Source organism: Ovis aries, chromosome 5, assembly GCF_016772045.2.
Source record: "Ovis aries strain OAR_USU_Benz2616 breed Rambouillet chromosome 5, ARS-UI_Ramb_v3.0, whole genome shotgun sequence".
Taxonomy (NCBI): Eukaryota; Metazoa; Chordata; class Mammalia; order Artiodactyla; family Bovidae; genus Ovis; species Ovis aries.
In genome coordinates, this window is record NC_056058.1 from 59,243,375 (window position 1) to 59,262,360 (window position 18,986).

The 18,986-nt window shown below is 54.1% G+C and overlaps 1 protein-coding gene across 8 annotated transcripts in view; it reads right to left on the reverse strand.

The window, feature by feature from the left end:
- PDGFRB (platelet derived growth factor receptor beta) overlaps positions 1 to 18,986 on the reverse strand; it is a 37,630-nt gene that overhangs the window by 7,121 nt on the left and 11,523 nt on the right. For 2 of the 8 annotated variants that reach the window (XM_042250969.2, XM_042250970.2), the window contains 17 exons: positions 18,042 to 18,163; positions 16,639 to 16,738; positions 14,460 to 14,505; positions 13,040 to 13,363; positions 12,248 to 12,514; positions 11,410 to 11,537; positions 11,123 to 11,294; positions 10,137 to 10,329; positions 9,332 to 9,447; positions 7,860 to 7,983; positions 7,214 to 7,425; positions 4,822 to 4,916; positions 3,776 to 3,908; positions 3,145 to 3,249; positions 2,696 to 2,806; positions 1,529 to 1,688; positions 353 to 513 (listed from right to left, as the gene is read on the reverse strand). In XM_042250969.2, the coding sequence (XP_042106903.1) occupies positions 353 to 513; positions 1,529 to 1,688; positions 2,696 to 2,806; positions 3,145 to 3,249; positions 3,776 to 3,908; positions 4,822 to 4,916; positions 7,214 to 7,425; positions 7,860 to 7,983; positions 9,332 to 9,447; positions 10,137 to 10,329; positions 11,123 to 11,294; positions 11,410 to 11,537; positions 12,248 to 12,514; positions 13,040 to 13,363; positions 14,460 to 14,505; positions 16,639 to 16,641 (2,350 nt within the window). In that variant the 5' untranslated portion in view covers positions 16,642 to 16,738; positions 18,042 to 18,163. Of the gene's footprint in view, positions 1 to 352; positions 514 to 1,528; positions 1,689 to 2,695; positions 2,807 to 3,144; positions 3,250 to 3,775; positions 3,909 to 4,821; positions 4,917 to 7,213; positions 7,426 to 7,859; positions 7,984 to 9,331; positions 9,448 to 10,136; positions 10,330 to 11,122; positions 11,295 to 11,409; positions 11,538 to 12,213; positions 12,515 to 13,039; positions 13,364 to 14,459; positions 14,506 to 16,638; positions 16,739 to 18,041; positions 18,164 to 18,986 lie in introns of those variants that run through there. The other 6 variants (XM_042250973.2, XM_060415905.1, XM_042250972.2 and 3 more) reach the window with 4 other exon arrangements.

Here is an 18,986-nt window from a genome sequence, read left to right on the forward strand (position 1 = left end):
CCTGGGCCACTTTTGCTCAGCCTGGCCTGCCTGCTCCTCAGGGCACTAGTCAGCCTGGGGCCTGCTCTGAGCAGACCACTGTTTCCTGAGGCCCCAGCAGGTCAGGCTTCCCCTCCAATCCAAGCTCCTCTCCTCCCTGAAGGCTGTGTGTACATTTCTTGACCCAAAAACAGGGGTTGATATTGGGGTTCCACCACACAGCAGCTTTGGGCAGGTGGCAGGCCTCAGTTTCTGCATCTATGAAATGGGCACAAGGCCACCTTCCTGGCAGGGTTGTTGCCAGACTGGGTGGAGGAAAGGGTTTGGAAAGAATGTATGACAACACAGGTGTGAGGACCCTGTGTGCACCCACCAGAGGGGACGTAGTTATCATAAGGAGCCATGTAGTTGGAGGACTCGATGTCTGCGTATTTGACATCTCCTTTCATGTCCAGCATGGGCACATAGTCCACCGACTCGTCCTTGCTCATGTCCATGTAGCCACCATCGCTCTCCCCAGGCAGTGACACGTGGCTGGGGGCAGAGGAGCATCACAGAGACAGTAGCACAGGCTCTCCCCGTCCATCCCCCTCCTGCCCCTTTGCTCAACACTGGGGCCAGAAAGGCCCCATCACTTATGCATTTCTTCTCTCCCTCACTCACGCATCCTCCACTCACAATTTGTCACAATATGAACGACCATGTAGTCAGCCCTTCCAGCCAACCTCAGACCCATCCTGAGCTGGGCACTGGGGCTGCCAAGATGACGATAAGATCTAGGTTGTGTCCTCAGAGAACTCATGCCCAGGGCGATTCCAGTACCCAAAGACAAGGGTCACAGGAAGGACGCTGTCCAGCCATGAGGCCCTGCAAGTGAGCAGTGAATCACCTTAATGCCTCTGCCTACAGCATCAGCTCCCCAGAGAGCTGTGGGACAAAGTATACATGTGTCTCTAGGGGGAGAAAAAACACTGGAAGGAAACCAATCAAAATGTTGAAGAGAACATGGATGAATTTTAACATCTTTTAATGCTATTCTTAACTGACTCTTGCCTCTGAAATAGACTAGTATTGCTTTTGCAATGAGCAAGAGAGAAAAGAAATGTCATTTTTGGACAAGCAGAGGAGAGAGTATAGCTACCCTGGAGGCACTGGAGAGACTGCTGTGTGGAAGAGGGGGGAGGCTGCAGCAAGGGAGGAGCAGAGTGGAGCTACAGTGAGGGTCAACCGGGAGCAGGAGGGCCCCAGGTGTTTCCCGTTGATGGAGAGACCATGATGTGTGTTTGGTGAGAGGTCGAAGGGGATCACACCTGCAGAGTGCTCAGTACAGGGCCTGGCACACCTCCTACAACCAGCAGGTGGCAGCTACCATCATCACCACTGTTATTATCATGCCCACCTCTAGGGTGGCCGAGGGGGCCAGGCTGCAGGCTGGCTCTAGGAGCGGCTCCACCCACCCTGGCCTCAACTTCCTGTCCTGGACAAGGAGGGGTAAGCAGGTGCTCCTCAGGGCTCCCCACCAACTCAGGCCCCAGCCTCCCTGCGGTACCTAGGCAAAGGGAGCCCGACAGGCAGGGCGTTGCTGTAGAGCTCGGCGCTGGGCGGGCGGCGCTTGTCCGAGCAGCGCTGCAGGAAGGTGTGCTTGTTGCGGTGCAGGTAGTCCACCAGGTCGCCATAACGGCAGTACTCGGTGATGATGTAGATGGGCCCTGCAGAAGGACAGGCTCAGGAAGAGTCCCAGGGCAGGGGGTCGGGGTGGGCTCAGGCTTCCGGTCAGAGCCATGAGGCTAACGACAGGCTGCATGTGGAACAGCAAACAGGCTCAGGCCCCAGGCAAACCTGGATTTTCCTGGCTGTGAGCAAGGCAGTCTCCCTGAGCCTTACTATCCTCATCTGTCAAATGGGGCTAGTAATACCCACCCCAAAGTACCTCATGAGTATTCATGAGATAATGCCTTTGGTTAGCTCAGCTCAGTGCTTGGCAAACTGCAAGCATAGGGCTAGCTGTTGTTGATGAAGCTGAAATTTGAGCCCAGGATATAAAGCAAAGGCAACTGATTATTACCAGGTTACTGTTTAAATTCAAGCACAATGCATTGACTTGGCAGTTTGAAGATACTGGTGGAATCAAACATTTTGAAATGTGTGACCACTGCAGACAAAAATTAGTCTACGCACATAGTGTACTTCTGTATTTTGTTTTGGTTGCACAATACTGAGGAAAATCCCAAATCTCACAATAAGCAGCTGAAAGTAGTGATAACTTTTTTTGTGTGGCCTAACGTGTAATCAGAGTTTCAAATAAACACACTCAGCTGGAGAGACCTTACTTATTCTACGATCCGAGTGAAAGCAGCTCTCAGTGAGCAAGCCGGTTGGTGGTCTCCAGAGGAAGGGCTCGTTTCAGTGTCTCATGAGCTGTTACGTATCACCCTTTTTAAAATCGACTGCAACAAGCTTTAAACGTCAGAGGGCTCCTTGATTTGGAAACTGCTAGGAATGGTGACCTGGGGAGTGCTTTGGTCTTAGAGGTGATGTGGTTTTGTGACTTGCTAATCCGACACACGTCTGGCTCTGTGAAGTGAGGGCACTGGACTGGGTAGGCACGGGCCCTCCAGTGAGAATGTCCTGTTGTCCTTGGACTGAGGAGGGGGCAGGGAGGGGCCAGGCCTTGGCCACTGGCACTTTCCCAGAGTCCTCTGGGAGGGGGTTGTACCTCCTTTAGTGCAGGCCCCCAGCAGGTTCACCACGTTCAGGTGGGGCCCAAGGTGACTCATGATCTTCAGCTCCGACATGAGGGCTTGCTTCTCACTGCTGCGGGCTGTGGCTGAGGGAGAGAGAGGACCTCAGGCCTGGCCCAGTCACGGAGGCCTCACTGGAGCCTATTCTGGCTCCTCTGCCCCAGTCTGTGCTGTTAGACCCAGGTGGTCAAGGGTGGTGAGGACCCACGGGCAGGAGAAAGGAAAAAGGGTGGGCGGGGAGGCTCCTGGAGGAGGGGGCAGGGTGAGGAAGCCTCTTTACCAAAGGAGAATTGGGAGTGCTGCTGGCTGTGGTATGCCTGTACTTCTGCACCCTGAGAATCAGCACAAGGCCTGCTCTGGGAGTGCCTGAATGTGCGGGGGAGTTGGGGGTGAGGGGAGGGAGGGGCGGGCTCCCAGGACTCACATTTCAGCATCTTCACGGCCACTTTCATGGTAGCCTGAGAATGGCTCAGGCCATGAGCTGTGGCCTCCACCACCTGCCCAAAGGCCCCGGAGCCCAGCGTGCGTCCTGGGAAAGAGATGATCTCTCAGCTGCTGACTCATGAAGAATCTCAACATGCATGCTCTCTGAGGTCAGGTTAGACATCCCTCAAGCCACCCTGGACGTAGGTGTTTCTCCCATGAAGGCTCCTAAAATCACAGTGCTTTGCGGTCCTTCCTGGTCTCACCTAAGTCCTGCCTACTTTCTGGTCCCTCTTTAGTCCCTGGAAAACCTCTCCCTGAGAGGGGAGCACAGGTTCTCCGTACCCTCTCAGCCTCTCCAGCTGCACTAAGCACAGGCCTGGCACTTCCTCTTTCTCCACAAAGGGGTTTCATCTCACAGCATCTCTGGATCATAGAACATAAAGGCTAGAGGGTCTCAAGGGGGATCATCTTACCCTCATTGTACAGAGGGTAGGGCTTGAGGGCCACAGAAGGCAAGACATCAGCCCTAGGTCTCAAGCCAATCATGGCAAGGCTGGGCCCAGATGTCAGACAGTGTTCCCACCCGCCTCAAGTCCCCAGACTGCCACTTGAGGCCTCCTTGGACTGACCGAGCACAAGCTGGTCCCGTGGCAGCTCCCAGGTGGAGTCGTAGGGCAGCTGCATAGGGTCCACATAGATGTACTCATGGCCATCAGAGCTCACAGATTCAATCACTTTCCATCGGATTTCATAGCGTGGCTTCTGCAGGATCAAGATCAGGGATGGATCATCAGAGGCGGACCACTAGGTCCAGCTCCTTATGAAACAGATGAGACAAGAAAAACTGAAGCCCAGAAAAGATTATCTGAAGTCATACAGTAGATCTGAAGTCATACAGCAAGTTATCAATAGAGCCAAGGCCTTTACGGGCTCCATGGGAACAGATGTAAGGAGGAGGTGGCAGAGAAGCAGCTGACAGCTGAGCCACAGGCTTATCAGGACCTCCTCACCAGCTTCTCCCAGAACCTCAGTTGCTCCTCCGATGGGAATAGAGGAGCACGTAGCCTTGGAAAGTGACATGAGGCAGGGACACTCCACTGGATGTGGATGGCCCCTCCCCATGCCGGCTCAGTCACAGTGGGAATCTCAGAAAGATTTAACCTTAGACTGTTGAAATCATAGGATGCTGGAATCACAGGACTGGAATCTTAGAATGACAGAATCGAGTGCAGCAATCCTGCGGTAGAGTCATGGAATGGTGAAACGGCAGTACAGACCACTGAAATGACAGATTAGCAGGATTAGAATGCCTTTCACTAGAATCCTAGTGTGGGTGAGAGCTGGAAGAATGCTGGAACCCAGGCAGTCCACCTTGAAGGTCTCGTGCCCTGTGGCTAGGATGGACAGACATGATGCCCGAGCAGGATGCTGGGTGGGGAGAGGGGTGCGCTGCAGAGTCGGAGCACTCCAGATGGTCTGGACCAGGCCCATGTTGGTCCAGGCTGCTGCGGTTGGAGGAAGCTCAGACACCCTGCATTACTGTACATCATTTTATCCCCTGAGCTCCATGCTGGGCCCCAGACATGGCCAGATCCTGCAGCACTAGAGGATGGCAGAGGTCCATGTGAAAAAATGGTGTGCCACTCTGAACCCATTAGGCAAAGGCGGGGCTTACCTTCTGCCAGAGCATGATGAGGATAATGAGGGAGATGATCGTGAGGACCACCAAGGCCAGGATGGCTGAGATCACCACCACCTTGAAGGGCAGGGCTGGACGCAGAGATGAGAGATGCTTATGAACAAACAGGACATTTGGCAGCTCCCCTCCCTGCAATCTACCTCTGGTACCACAAAACCTCTCTGCCCATCCTGCCCAGAATGGAACCAGCTCCATCCCCGCTTTGGCCTATGATGTCAGACCTCCAGCCTTTCTCTTCTGGGCCACACCTCCAGCCTCACCCTAAATACTCCCTGCCCTACAGTAACTCCCCCTGGATCACCACTGGCCTCCATATCCCCTCAGCCCTTTCCAAGGTCAGTCTGGCCTGTCTGCCGCAGGTCCAGATTGAAGACAAGCTCCTGAGAGCAGGGCTGTGGTTTACCTTTCCTCTGAATCTAGGCCCTCATGGGGGCTTGGCACAGCTAGGACAGAGGCCGATGGATACAATAACTGAACTCCCATAGCCTGAGGCATACAGACTCCACAAAAGAGCCTGTTTCCCCTCCCCTACCCCCACCCGCCATGATGGCAATCGTAAAGCAGAATGAGGAAGGGGCCAGGCAACAGGGATAACCATACAGGGCCAACTCTGGGCCCCCCAAGCCCTGAGTCTCCTCTACCCTCAAAGCCTCAGCCTCTTTGCTGCACATACCCACTTCTTCCCACTCCCTCCTCATTCAGCCAGACCCTCATCACCCCTGTCCTGCCCCTCTGGCCACCCGTGACTTTCCTTGGAAACTCCCTCCCTCCTCCCCTGTCCCCCACAGGCCCTTTTCTGCTCCCTAGAGAGCTCTAGGGAGCTTACATCTTCTGAGCAAAAAGAGGGGACTTCACCCAGCCATGACAGTTCCCTGCAGGGTGGTACATGGCTTCCCCCTCAGACGGCACGCAAAAGCTTTACTTCTGCCTTGCTCAGAGTTGGTCGGTAGGTGCCCACTTGCTCAGGAATATGAAGGTATGTATAGGAGTGTAGATGAGATAAGGCATTAAAACCACCACCCACCCCACCACAGGGCAGGGGAAGGCAGGCCTGTGTGAAGAAGTATCTGCTTATACAAGCCCAAATACCTACCTAAGTGCCGGCATAAGTGTGTCCAAAACACCTTGTACAACCTGCACAGCTCTGCTCACACTGGCTTCTGGCTTCTCCTGTAGTCCCTTCCCCTTTCCCTCCTCCCCCACCCCCTAAATACATACAAACTCTGTTCTCCAACCACGTTGATTTCTTTAATTGCTCTGAATTCACTTTGCCTCTGGGCTTTTAAACAGGCTGTTCCCTCTGACTGGAGCACCATTCCTCACTAGGCTAATTCCTAGTTCTCTTTCAGATATTGGCCTAAAGCTTCATTTCACCAGGATACTTTTCTGAATCCTATAGATGGGGATGGAGCTCCTTCTCCCTCTAGGCTTTCCCCCCAGAAGCTGACCCTCGCAGTGAGGTTGCCTAGTTCCTCATCTGTGTCCTTTCTGGACCATGGGCACTAGGAGGACAGGCAGGGCTGGGCTTTCTCCAGAGAGAAGCTGAGACCCTGTGACTATTTACTGGATGAGGAAACAGGTGCATAAATGAAGTTTATGCATACAGGTCCATGTACGCACTGGGACTGGCAGGTAGCAAAAGCATCTGGGCACCGTAGTGACTGTTCACATGGGTGAGAATTATGCATGGATGTGTACCTACTACCAGACATGCACGGCACAGCAAGCATATACGTGGGGGATTGGGTTGCACACTTTTACCGAAAGGTGTGCTGCATCTCCATGCATAATGCCAGTTTGCACGCTGCACAGGGGTTGTACATGCACTGTTTGCACACTTATATGGGGATTGTGTACCACATATACACACCTACAGACATACACTTGTGGGTTTACATATCTGCCCAGGGATTGGGATGCTCATGTATGTGGTTTACAAACATATGCTTACTGGGTTTACACCCACAAATATGCTTGTGTACATGCTTACAGACACATGCTCAAGCTCTATGCATGTATATGAGGATGAGACATTCTTCACTACCTGCTTTACAAATCTACACTTGGAGGGTTTACACCAATGTCCAAGGATCAGGCATGCTCAAGTATACATATATACAATGTACATACATAAGGAGATAGAGTTGTTCATAGTCATGGTTTACACACATACACTCGTGGATGTACACACGTGTGCCAATATTGTGCTGTTGTGTAAGCGCATAGGAACATACACTCGCAGCGCTCCCGAGTGCCCTGGCCCCGCCAACTCTGGCCTGCCATGGGCATACAGACACAGATCCAAGTACAGCAGGGTGGAGGTGGAGGTGAGGGGTCGTCAAGGGGCCACAGAGGATGGAGGACTCACAGTGTGGCACCACGGTGACCTCCTGCACGTCGTAGCCCAGCAGGTTGTGCAGCGTGCAGCGCACGGACAGCGGCTGATCCACATGGCGCAGGCGCAGTGTGCTCACCACCTCGAACTCCTGCTCCTCCGCCCAGTATGTCACATTCGTCTCTAGCTGGCTCTCCTCCTCGGAACTGTTCCCCAGCGGCGTGGGCGGCAGCTCCCGCGGACACCTGCCGAGAACCTGCCAGGTTCACTTCCAGTCCCTTCCCACCCTACACGGGTGGGAAAACTGAGGCCATAAGCAGGCAGCGCCACTGTGTGGTGGTGGAAGGAAGCCGGGCCTGTCTAGTTCCTTTTTCCCACTGCCTGCTCCTTAGTGGGTTCCTCATGTGATCTCTCGACTGACCAGCAGGGGCGCTCCTACCCTAGACTTGGGAACCCTGGATTGCAAAATCCGCTCCCTTCGTTTGACCCTTAGGGTCAAGGCAAAGAAAAGCGACAGTTTAGGTCATGCAGAGCATCTCCAAGAGGCCACGTCTTCTAGACTATGGCTCTAGCCTGGAACAGTGTTCCCAGAGGAAGGATCCAAACTAGACGATTTTCACTGAGTCCATCTAGTTAGCTGTGGGTACCCTGGGAAACTGAGGCTTGGGGGTCTGCTCACCTTTTGAGGTCACTGCAGGTAGACCAGGTGAGGTGTGGCTGGGGCATGCCCCGGCCGCGACAACGAACTGTCTGCTCCCCATTGGCAGGGTGGCTCTCGCTCAGCTCCAGCACACGGACAGGCACTGCATGGAGAGGGAGCAGGCAGAGAGGTGGAGAGGTCAGAACAGACAGTCAATGAGCAAGGCCCTCAGGGAAGACTGGGTCCAGAGTCTCCCTTGGGAGAGGGGGAGGGGGACTTCAGACTGCAGGTGAGCGTTAAATACCAGGACTCACGTGTGAAAACTGACAGATTCCCCTTCTGGGTACTTCAAAGGGAATGCCTGTGGGGTGCTAGTCTGTCTTTAACACCTAAGATTTTCTAATCTTCCCTTTTAACAAAGAGAGGGCAAGCCTCGGATCAGAGTCCTGGACCAGCAAGAACATGGAGCCAAGATTTAATAGCATTTTTTTTGTTTTGTTTTCTCAGAGTTTATTTTAGTGGTTGCTTTATATTTATGACATGTGATGCTGATTTTCCATCTACAATGGAGAGGTTCAATTTTCAGTCAAAATAAATTTATTTTTAGGAAGTTAGTCCACAAAACATTAAGTCATTATCGTGTCATTTCTCTGCTCAAAACCCTGCAGTGGCTTTTCATTTCAGTCACAGTAAAAGCCAAAGTCCATAGTCTAGCCCATGAGGGCCTAGACTATCTATCCTCCCATGGGCCCCCAACTGCCAACCTCAGCTCTGATCTCATCTCCCACCGTTCAAGGTCATTTCTGACCTCATCTGCACCGTTTATCTTTCACTCTGTTCTGGCCACACAAGCCTTTCAATGTTGCCTTCGTACTGCCTGGTGTGCCCTTTCCCCAAATAGCCACTTGGCTAATGCCCTCACCCTCTCCAAGTCTTCACACAAATGTCATCTCCATGCAGTCAACCCTGATCATGCTATTAAAACTGTAGCTCTCCTCACTCCCCAGTCCGTAGGACTCTCTATCCTCCTTACCTAGCTTTTATTGTTTTCTTTCACAGCACTTGTTTGTACCTGGCTTGTTGGTTTTCTCCCCTACTCCTGAATGTTTTTCTTCCTCCCACTAAGATGCAAGCTCTACCATGGCAGGGCCTCAAGAATCTTGAATGGACTGGCATAGTGTAGCTGCTCAATAAACATCTAATTAGTAGTATAGTGTACGTGGTGCATGAGAAGGAAAAATCATGGCACTGGGACATGAATGCCTGAGGTTCTGCAAACACCAGTCTAGTGCAATGACTTCCGTGCACTGGGTAAAGCTGGGGAAACTGAAGCCCAAAGAGGGGATGTGCATACAGCAGTGGTCAGTGTTGCAGCCTGGTCTAGAATCCAGCCCTCTGAGTCCTGGACTCCGTCTTCTGGTCCTCCTCTGGGTGGATGGCCAGTGTAGGAATGGAGAGAGAATAGAGGTGGGAGGGTCAGGGGAAGGAAAGCAGGGGGGAAGGCTCCTCACCATTGACCTGCAGCTGGAAGGAGAGCTGGGCTTCAGCATCCTCATGGAAGGCCCGCATGGTGTAGTAGCCAGCCTCAGCCACCTTTACCCGCACCAGTGTCAGCTCTGACACATACCTGAGGAGGACAGGCCAGGGGACCAGCTGTCAGAGCTGGGAGAACTCTTACAAGCCCTCACCTTTCTTGTAAAGATAAGAAAAACAAGGTCCAGGGAGTAGAAGGGGATTGCCAAGGTCACATGGCTGTCGGTAGCAGTGCCAGGACTTCTGGATCCCCACCCATAGGCAGCTCCAGTGAGCCAAGAGGGAGGGTTAGGAGGACTGGGGTGGAGGGCATGGTGGAGGGGAAACACTGTGTCTGTTCGGCCACATTTCATCCCTTTCAGAAAGGCCTGAACTGCCTTATTCTAACATACAGCACTCAGGTCAGCCTGCTAATCTCCAGCCTCAGGGCCACATTCTTGGATAGGTGGCAGTGGCCTGCCTGGCCCTCTTCCCTAGTCATCTGTCTTTTTCTCCAGGGCTGCTTCCTGCTGGCTCCACCCATCACAAGGACAACTAAACATCTGGGTGGTCATCTGACCAGCATCTGTTTTCCCCTCTAGAGAGGAAACTCTAGGAAGGATGGAACTGTCTGGTTCTCTTCTAGGCAGTGCCCCCAGTGCCTGGCACAGTGGCCTGGCAGGGTGCCTGTCACGTAGTAGGCTCTCAGGAAAGATGGGCCTCGATAGGTCTTAAGGCTGTGGGCTGCCTAGCAGCTGCAGAGAACAACAACTATTATAATAGAGTGGACAGGTGGCTGCTCACCGAGTCTCAGACACATTGCGCGTGGACAGCACGATCTCGCCGGCGCTAGAGTCACCCAGGGTTCGGTTGTCCTTGAACCACATGACAGTGGGCGGCGGGTAGGCCTCAAATACCACCTGCAGTGTCCGGCTGCGGTGGAGCTCGGCGAATTGCACAGGGTCCAGCTCTCCCAGCAGCCGCACATAGCCGTTCTCTGCAAGGGGCAGCCGTCAGGGGTGGGGCTGTGTCCTGAGCCAATGGGGCAGCACCTCCTGGGGGCGGGGCTCCTGGGGCGGGGCATCAGCAGTACACCCAAGGAGCCCAGCATACTGGAAGCAGGGCTTCAGGCTTTAGGGACTGAACCTGAGCTTGGGGGTTCAGGTTGGGACTGAGATGGAATGGAGCAGGAACCAAATTTGAGTCTGATATTGGTTTGGGGGCAGGGTTCAAGATCGAGACTAGAGTTGCAGTGCTCTTTAGGTGTGCGTGATTGTGGCTGAGATGAGTTATAGCCTGCTTCAGTTTGGGGATGGGGCGGCCTGGGCCTGGAATGGTAGTGAAAGTGAAAGTGAAGTCGCTCAGTCATGCCCGACTCTTTGAGACCCCGTGGACTGCAGCCTACCAGGCTCCTCTGTCCATGGGATTCTCCAGGCAAGAATACTGGAGTGGGTTGCATTTCCTTCTCCAGGGGATCTTCCCGACCCAGGGATCGAACCCAGATCTCCCGCATGGCAGGCAGACGATTTAACCTCTGAGCCACCAGGGAAGCAGTAGGGATTTAGAAATCGGGTTGATGCTAAGGTTCTAGCTAGCTGGGAAGTCTAGGTTGGGATTAGGACTGGATTTGGAGCTGATACTGTGCTTTGGTTGGGTTGATCCTGGAAATGGGGCTTTGGTTGGCACTGAGGCTTGAGCTGGATTAGAACATGGCTGACAGTACCCCAGGGCTGTGACAAGGTCTGGGTCCAGCTCAGAATGAAGGCTGGGGATAAGCTCAAGGCACTCACCGACCACGGTGACATTGATAGCCTTTTCATCACGATGGTCGCTCACACTTTCTGACACATTGCAGATGTAGGTCCCTGAGTCTCCCAGCTCAGCACTGGGGATGTGCAGGATAGAACGTATGTGGGGCATTTCAAAGAGGAAGTCAGTCACTGGCTCCACCAGGCGCCCACTCTGTAGGGACAGTTGGGGCAAGCACCCCGCATCAGAAAAGGTCTAGGAAGTCAGGCTATAAGCTGAAATATCCATCCCTGCCTGACCCTTCCTCTAACTTGTGGCCTGGCATTACCTCCATGCGTGGGTATGTCCACTCGAAGTTGACCACCTCATTCCCGGTCACAATGCACATGATGGTGATATTCTCCCCTTGGCGGACCACAGTCTGCACTGCATTCACTGAGACATTGATGGATGACACTGGTGGAAAGAGAGTGGCTTAGGGCTGAAGAAGTCACAAACATCAGCTTAGGGATGGGGTCAGGGTCCACAGAGGGAGGGCATGACTGGTGTGTGGAAGATTCATTCTTTCAACAAATATTTATTAAATACCTACTATATGCCAAGTACTATTCTAGGCACTAGGGCTTTAGCAGGAAATACAACAGACAAAATTCCTGTCCTCATGAAACTGGCATTCTAAAATGTTTTGAAATCAAAGTACTCTCTGGGCACCTAAGTACAAAAGAAACTTACTGAGCACAACCAGGTACTCTCCATCGTTTATTTAATCTTCACAATAATCCCCCTAGATAAATGGTCTGTATTATCCCTATTTTACAGAGGAAGAAGCCGACTTTGAGAGATTATTTGCTTGTGTGAAGTCACTTAGATGGGAAGTGGCAGAGCTGGGATTCAAATCCCACTGGTTGAAAGCCTATGCCTTTGCCTACCACAGTATATACAGCCCAGCTCCACCACTAATGCTTCCCATGACCTTCAGCATACTTCATCCTCTTTCTGAGCCTCAGTTATTTCATCTGTAAAACAGGGCAACATACCTGCCTTCCATAGCTGTAGTGAGAATCCAGTGAAAATGGAATTGCACACTTGATAATCTGAAAAGGTCTTTCCCTCTGTGGAGGGTCAGACTTGCCTTGGCTGAGCACCAGGCCAGAAAGGGGGCTCACCCTGGAGGCTGTAGACATGGTAGGCATCGGAATCCACCTCCCTGTCCCCGATGGTGGTTTTGCAGATGTAGGTCTTGTCCTCAAAGGTACCAGAGAAGCCACGTTGAGGGTCATAGGCTATGGGCAGAGGGACATCCACCTTCTTCTCATGCAGCATCACCACCAGCCTCGGATCCGTCACTCGGCATGGAATTGTGGTCTCAGTTATTTCCGTGAGAAAGATAAATAGCTCCTCGGGGTCGACAGGGAGAAAGCCCACAGAAGGATCTGCCAGAGGCAGGGCCAAGAATGTGAGTCAGAGGAGCTGGGTTTCTGGCTCTTCCCTGATTTGCTCGGTCACCTTGAACAAGTCTCTCCCCTCTCTGCCCCTCAGTCTACCTTCTACAGAAGAAGCATGCTCTCAGAGGTCCCTTCTAGCTTAGCATTTGATATGGACAGCATCAGCCTGAGAAAGAAGGTAAGTCACAAGCTGAAGGACAGCTGGTGACCTGGAGCTTGGCAAATGGGGAAGATGGGATGCGGAGGCCAAGGGGGTGCACATTGGAACCAGCTGAGAATGCAGCATTCTTGGGAACCAGGAATGGGGTAGGCTGGCAGACAGCAGACAAACATCCAGAACCAGGGGTGAGAGTGGACATACTCCTGGACTGAGCCAGGCTGGATTCCCTGGTTCATCTGCGTTTCTGAGATGGCTATGTTTCACCATCTCAGTAAAGTGCTCTCTCAGCTCCCCCAGATGCCTGCAGCTGAGAAGGGCACTAGAGGAGTAGTGCACTGGCCAGGGGTCCTCACCTGGCACAAAGATGTAGAGCCGTTTTCGCTCACTGGCCTCCAGCCCATGGGAGCCTTTGTAGCCACAGAAGTATTCTCCTGTGTCTAGTCCAGTGACGTTGACCAGTGTCAGCACGCTGGAGAATGTGCCATCCTGGGTCTCGGTCATTTCCTGTGGGGGTTTCTGAGACATCCGTTCCCACACCACTGGAGCTGGGCCCGAGCAGGTCAGAACAAATGTGCTGGAGAGGTTGAGGACAAGTTCTGGCCCCGGGGGTATGATGACCAGGCTCCCGGAGGCCCGTGGTCCCAGCAGAAACAGCAGGAGCAGCAATAGCACCTGGCCTTTGGGAGAGGAGGCATCAGATGTCAGGGCACAGAGCAATAGCACCTCTCCACAGCTGACCCTGAGGAGCACACCCCCCTAATCCACAGGAAACAGAGACTGGAAGCCCTGGCTCCGAGACCTGCCCGCCCAGGTTCTAGTCCCCAGGGACTCCTGGCCTCTTGCTCTCAGTGCCTAGAGACCCCCAGCCTGCAGCCCTTCTGCAGTGCAGCATTCAGGCTGCAGGCATGTTCTCTCAAAGACATCAGGAAATCCTTGGGAAGCAATTCCCAGGCCCCCAGTTCCTGCATTACTTCCCAGGTCACTTTCTGAGCCTCTTCCCTGCAGCTGCCCCAGCTGCCCAGGTTGTACCCAAAGCCCAGAGATGGCCCTGCTTAGGGAGGTGGTGGCCAACATAGTCCAGAGTAGGCCAGATCAGGTCAGGAAAGAGACTGAGGTCCCTGGAGGCTGAAAGGTGCTGGGGATGTCGAATGATTGGTTTTCTCTCTGCCTGCTGATGCCCTGAGGAAGGATGCTGTAGGCCTTGTGCCCAGCCTCAGCAGCTGAAAACCCTGGAGGTGAAAATAAGCACCCGTTTAGATGGATGGGTGCTCAGCCAGTGGGTCAGTCATCCTTGGGTGAACCTTTGGCTGGTCACTGATTGCCTGGTCAGCATTGATTGCTTGAAAAAGCCCACCCAGACTTGGGAGCTCACAGCCAGTGAGGGGTCCATGAACAGGAGGGGAGTCCCTCACCAGAACCAGACAGGCCAGACTGGTATCAGTAAGTGCTGATAAGAGATGGGAGACCAGAGTGACTGTTAGGGAAGAGGGTGGGGACAGTTGGTGAGGGGACATGTGGTATGGAGGGCCAAACCAAGGATTTGAGCTGATGGCTCTGAACAGGCAGAGGTCCACTGAAGTTTCTGAGCTGAGGGGTGGACAGTGGAAGGAGGCCTCCACTGAGACCCACTAGAAAGGCAGGGACCCAAAGCTCAAGAGCAGAGCAGCGTCCCTAGGCTCCCAGGTCCTGGTGCTAGCATAAACCACCCTGCCAGCTTCAGGGTCCTACCTAGAGGTTCCCCAGGGCCCTCTATCTCTGCCCAAGCCTACCTACCTTTGAGGACAGCAGCTCGCAGGGCGCTCGGAAGCCGCATGGTATCCTGCAAAGTTACATAGGAGTCAGGGCTCAGAGTAGCGAGAGGCAGTGCCACAGCCCGTCTCTGCCCTGGTCCTGTAGAGTAAGACCCAGCTTGAGCCACCCAGCCCATGGATCCATCAGGCTAAAGTCAAAGACTACCCATACCCCACACCAAGAGGGCACTCATGCCCAAGGGGCTCCTTCCCCTGAACTGGGCCAAGTCTTGGGGTGCCTGGACCTTGCTTTGACTCTGCCTCTACTTCTCTGATGGCCTTGACTGAACCCCCCACTTCTCCTTGGGTACGTATGGTGGGGGTGGGATCTTGGCCTGGATAGTGTTCAGGGGCCCACCGGCTCTAACAGCCTGTCCTCCCGGTGACAGTTCCAATACCAGGCTCTTATCTGCCAGGACAAATATTTAGGAAAGTGTGATGAAAGGCCTGAGGGAGAGGGAGGGGGTAAGCCAGAACCCAAAGAACTCCCACAGTTCCACAAGCACAACAGGAAATGGAGGCGGCTATGGGAAGGGAAGCGGGGGAGTGGGGCTGTGGAATGTGGGGGGGCACCCCCCATGCCTGGCCCCCTTAACTCAGCCCCAAGCTGCACAGGGAGGCCCAGGGGGAGGGGCCAGGGGCTGGACCCAGAGGAGGCCTCACCACACAGCACGGCATCCTTGCAAACTACTGAATCCAAGACCCCTCACCCCCACCTTCAGTGTTCAGATGGGGAAACTGAGGCTTTAAGAGGGGAAGAAGTTTGCCCAGGCTTACATGGCAGAGCTTGTTCTGGAGAGAGACAAAGTGACTGGAACGATAGGGGTAGAAAGACAAAGACTCAGAGATACAGACAGGAATCACCCAGTGATGGAGGCAGAAAGAGAAGCAGGGACACAGAGGGAGACAGATTGGACTACATGGGTCTTCACCCTCTCCCTGCCCTTGGCAGCCCCATCCGAGGATCCAAAATAACCAGCAATACCCAGGTTTGCAAAGTTCTGACCGCAGTATCGACAGGAAGGAGGCCAGGAGTGGGTGGGGGTCCCAGGGCAAAAATGTGGGAGAGACCAGGTGATAAGGAGACAAGAAGGCCTGGTGCATTCCCTGAGTGGCTGCCCAGCCTGGCCTGGCTCCTAAGCCCATGCCAGATTGCTCCCACTCCACCCTCATCTCATCCCTTTTAGTTTGCAATCCAGGGCTAGGATCTGACTTTGAGCCCCAGCAGGATTACCTCCTGCACCATCACATTTCAGTGGCCTCTGTCTTCAGCTCTCAAAAAAAAAAAAGGATGATGGCAAGTGGCTCACTTGCAGGGCTGTGTTTACACATTCACCATGGGACACAGGCAAGGGCCTGGACTGGGGACCGCTGGTCTCAGCTCTCTGCTCAGCACCCTAAGAACTCCCTGAATAAATCTGCTCTCCTCTTCCTCTTTCTCCCCATCCCTTCAGACCAGCCTGCCTGAAAGCCCCCTCCCCTCTCACAAATGCTTTAGACTCAAAGCCCAGCCATGCTGAGGCTGCATCCCCAGTGCCCCCCGCCCACCCCTCCTGCTGCAGCCCTCCAGCTGGTTGCCAGACCTCTTCCGGCAGGACGAAGCAGCGCCACAGTGGAGCCAGCAGCCCCCACAGAGGCCTATCTGCCCCTTAGTGGGTGCCTCTCTGGATCCCCCCTTCCTGCTAGAGATCTCAGCCAAAGAAAATCATTAGCAGTGGAGGCTGGGGGAAGGGGTCATTTCAGCCTCCTTGCCCAGCCCCTCCCCACCTCCCTGGCTGGCCACACTGTTTATTATTCTAAAGGAGGAATTTGGTCAGCTTGCCTGGAGATGGGAGGTCATGACAACTAGGACTGGCCTGGCTCTGGAAGGCTGTGTGCTAGGCCCCTGGGTGAGCAGCCCCCGACCCTGGCTCCTCTCTGCTAAACCTGGGGCTCAGGGGTATTAGAGTCCCGGAGGCTCTGAGCTGGGAGGGGCCTTCTTGAACAGACAGTCACGGCCCAGTCACATCAAAAAGGCAGAATCAGGCTGCAGAGAGAGGATGGGATGGGCAAAGGAGCTCAGGGAGAGTGGAGACACCTTAGCGAGAGTATAGATAACCAGGGATCTTGAACTGGCTTCTCCCTCCATGAAATGAGCATTTCACATGGGACTTCAGACCTACCATGAGACTGAGTCTCCAGCCCTCTCTGGCAGTCTGTTTCCCCTTCCATACAGGGATAGGTTTGGATGGATCATCTCAGAGAGCCAGCCTTGCTCTAACACTGCCAGAGAGAAGGTTCTAGTCACTATTATTCCTGCCAGGGTGGCCTGGGGACATGGGGTTGTTGATGAGAGGAAAGGCAACATTCCTGAGGCTGGAGCAAAATGAGCATCCATAACCCATTTTCGCTCCATGGATTCAATTCCCTAACCGTCTGGTCCCAGATTTGCTGTGTGTACTTTGACAGAGTCTTTCCCTCTCTGGGCTTCTGTTTTTCAGGTGACTTCCAGACAGATAAACACGTAATATGGGCCCCTGGAGGTGACAGGGGAGGTGTGGCATGGGCAACAAGCTGGTGGATGGGGAAGAACCGGACTGGGGACTGGGACCCAACCTCCTGGGCCATCTTGGATGACTCTTGACACCTCCAGGTGTCTACCCAATGCCTATAGACTTCTGTGCTTCCCGGAGGTTGTATGTTTCCAGCCAACCCCAGAAAGGCCCACGTGGCTGATACAGGGGAAGAGGGCTTGCCTGTGGCCACTTCTCTTCTTCAGGGGCAGGACTGCTTTCAAGGGAGGAGCCGCCCAGGACAAAGTGGGTGTCATAGGGAGGAGGACCCCTTCCTACCACGCTCTCCTGCCTCAGAAGGCCCTTGGAGCAGAGAGGGAGGGGACCCTCAGGGATCTCCCCTTTGTTTGTGAGGCGAGTGCTGTGTGGGACGCTCTCATGATTCTTCCTATTTTGGCTCAGTTGGGGGTACAGAGATCCACCCAGAGATGGGATAATTGCCCAGCTCCTCACAGTGAGTCAGAGGTACCCCCTCAGTCCAGGGTAGGACCTCAAGTCCAGAGGAAAAAGTGTGCTTGCGGAGTCCTCCTCAGAGCCTCAGCCTTGCTCATGCAAGCCCCCGCTCCTTTCCCACCGCCTTAATCTAAATAAATCCAGTCCATCTAGGCCACATCCGCTAGCAGCAGCTTCCCTCCCGCGGGGTCCCAAGGCTCCCACGACACAGGCAGGCTGGGGAGGGCGGCCTGCACGGCTGCCCGTGGGGGAGGCTCACACACGGAGAGCACGTGCACACGGCACAGGCTGCTGCCTCCGCGCTCACTCACACATGCTCTGAAACACACCCCTGTGCAGCGGGCGCTGTGTGTGCCCAGCCCGCACGCCGGCACCAGACATGCGCACACCCACACATGCAGGCATGCGGCTCCACTGCGCCTGCATCACCACCTCGGGGCTTTCCCACGTGCCCATGAGAGGTGCACACATGCAGGTTAAATCACACGTGTACTTAGCACAAGCAAAGCTATGCACATACAACACGCATAGAGCATGTGCCCATGGGACCCCAAACTCACCTGAACACACAGGCACGTGTGGGCGCAGACAAGCCACAAGTCAACGTGCGCTGTGCACTTACTGCGCCAGGTACTATCCTGAGCACTTGACGTAGACTGACTCACTTGCTCCTCAGACAACACTATGAGGTAGACAGATACAAGGATCACCCTGTTTAGATGGGGAAACTGAGGCAGGGAGTGCTTATTTACTTGCCTAAGAGCACAGAGCAGAGATTGAGCCAAGGCAGATGGCTCTGCCACCACTACTGTGTTTACTGGGTTTGGCTGTTCCCACGTCAGCGGGGACTGATAGAAACAGACAGGACTGAGACTTATCCAGCCCAGAATGACAGGACGTGGTGACTGGATGCAGAGGGGCTGGAGAAAGAGGTATCCTAAATGAGCCCCACTCCTATTTCTGGCTTGGAGTACTTAGGGGGCAGGAATGTGTCTGTGTTGGAGGCACAATATCTTTTTCTGAGATGAGGATGAGGCAGAACAGAAGGAGTGGGAGCTGGCCCTGAGCTGGTTTTAGGATTTGGAGGGGATGTGGGTACCTGAAGGGACAGGGGGACACTCAGTCTGGAGGCAAGGATCAAGTGAGATGGGGATGGGAGGAAGCCCTGCTTCACAGAGGAGGGGTGCTTGAGGCCTGCAGTCTCGGGCCAGGGATGCTCTGAATAAACAAGATGCCAGAGGGAGGGGGAGGCCTGGCCTTAGGGTCATGGGGTTAAAGTCTTGGAATGTCAGAGCTCTGAGGCCCTCAGGGACCATCTATCTGATCCAACCCTCTTCCTGTGCATCCCTGTGCAGATAGGAAAACTGAGGCTTGGAGAAGGACAGGGACCAGTGTCAGGGTTTTGACCTAGCAGGCCAGGTTCAGTGGGCCAAAGGGGCACTGTAGTTCAACTGACTGGGCAGCCCCTGCCTCCAGCCCTGGCTTTGATGTGAGGCTGGTGGTTC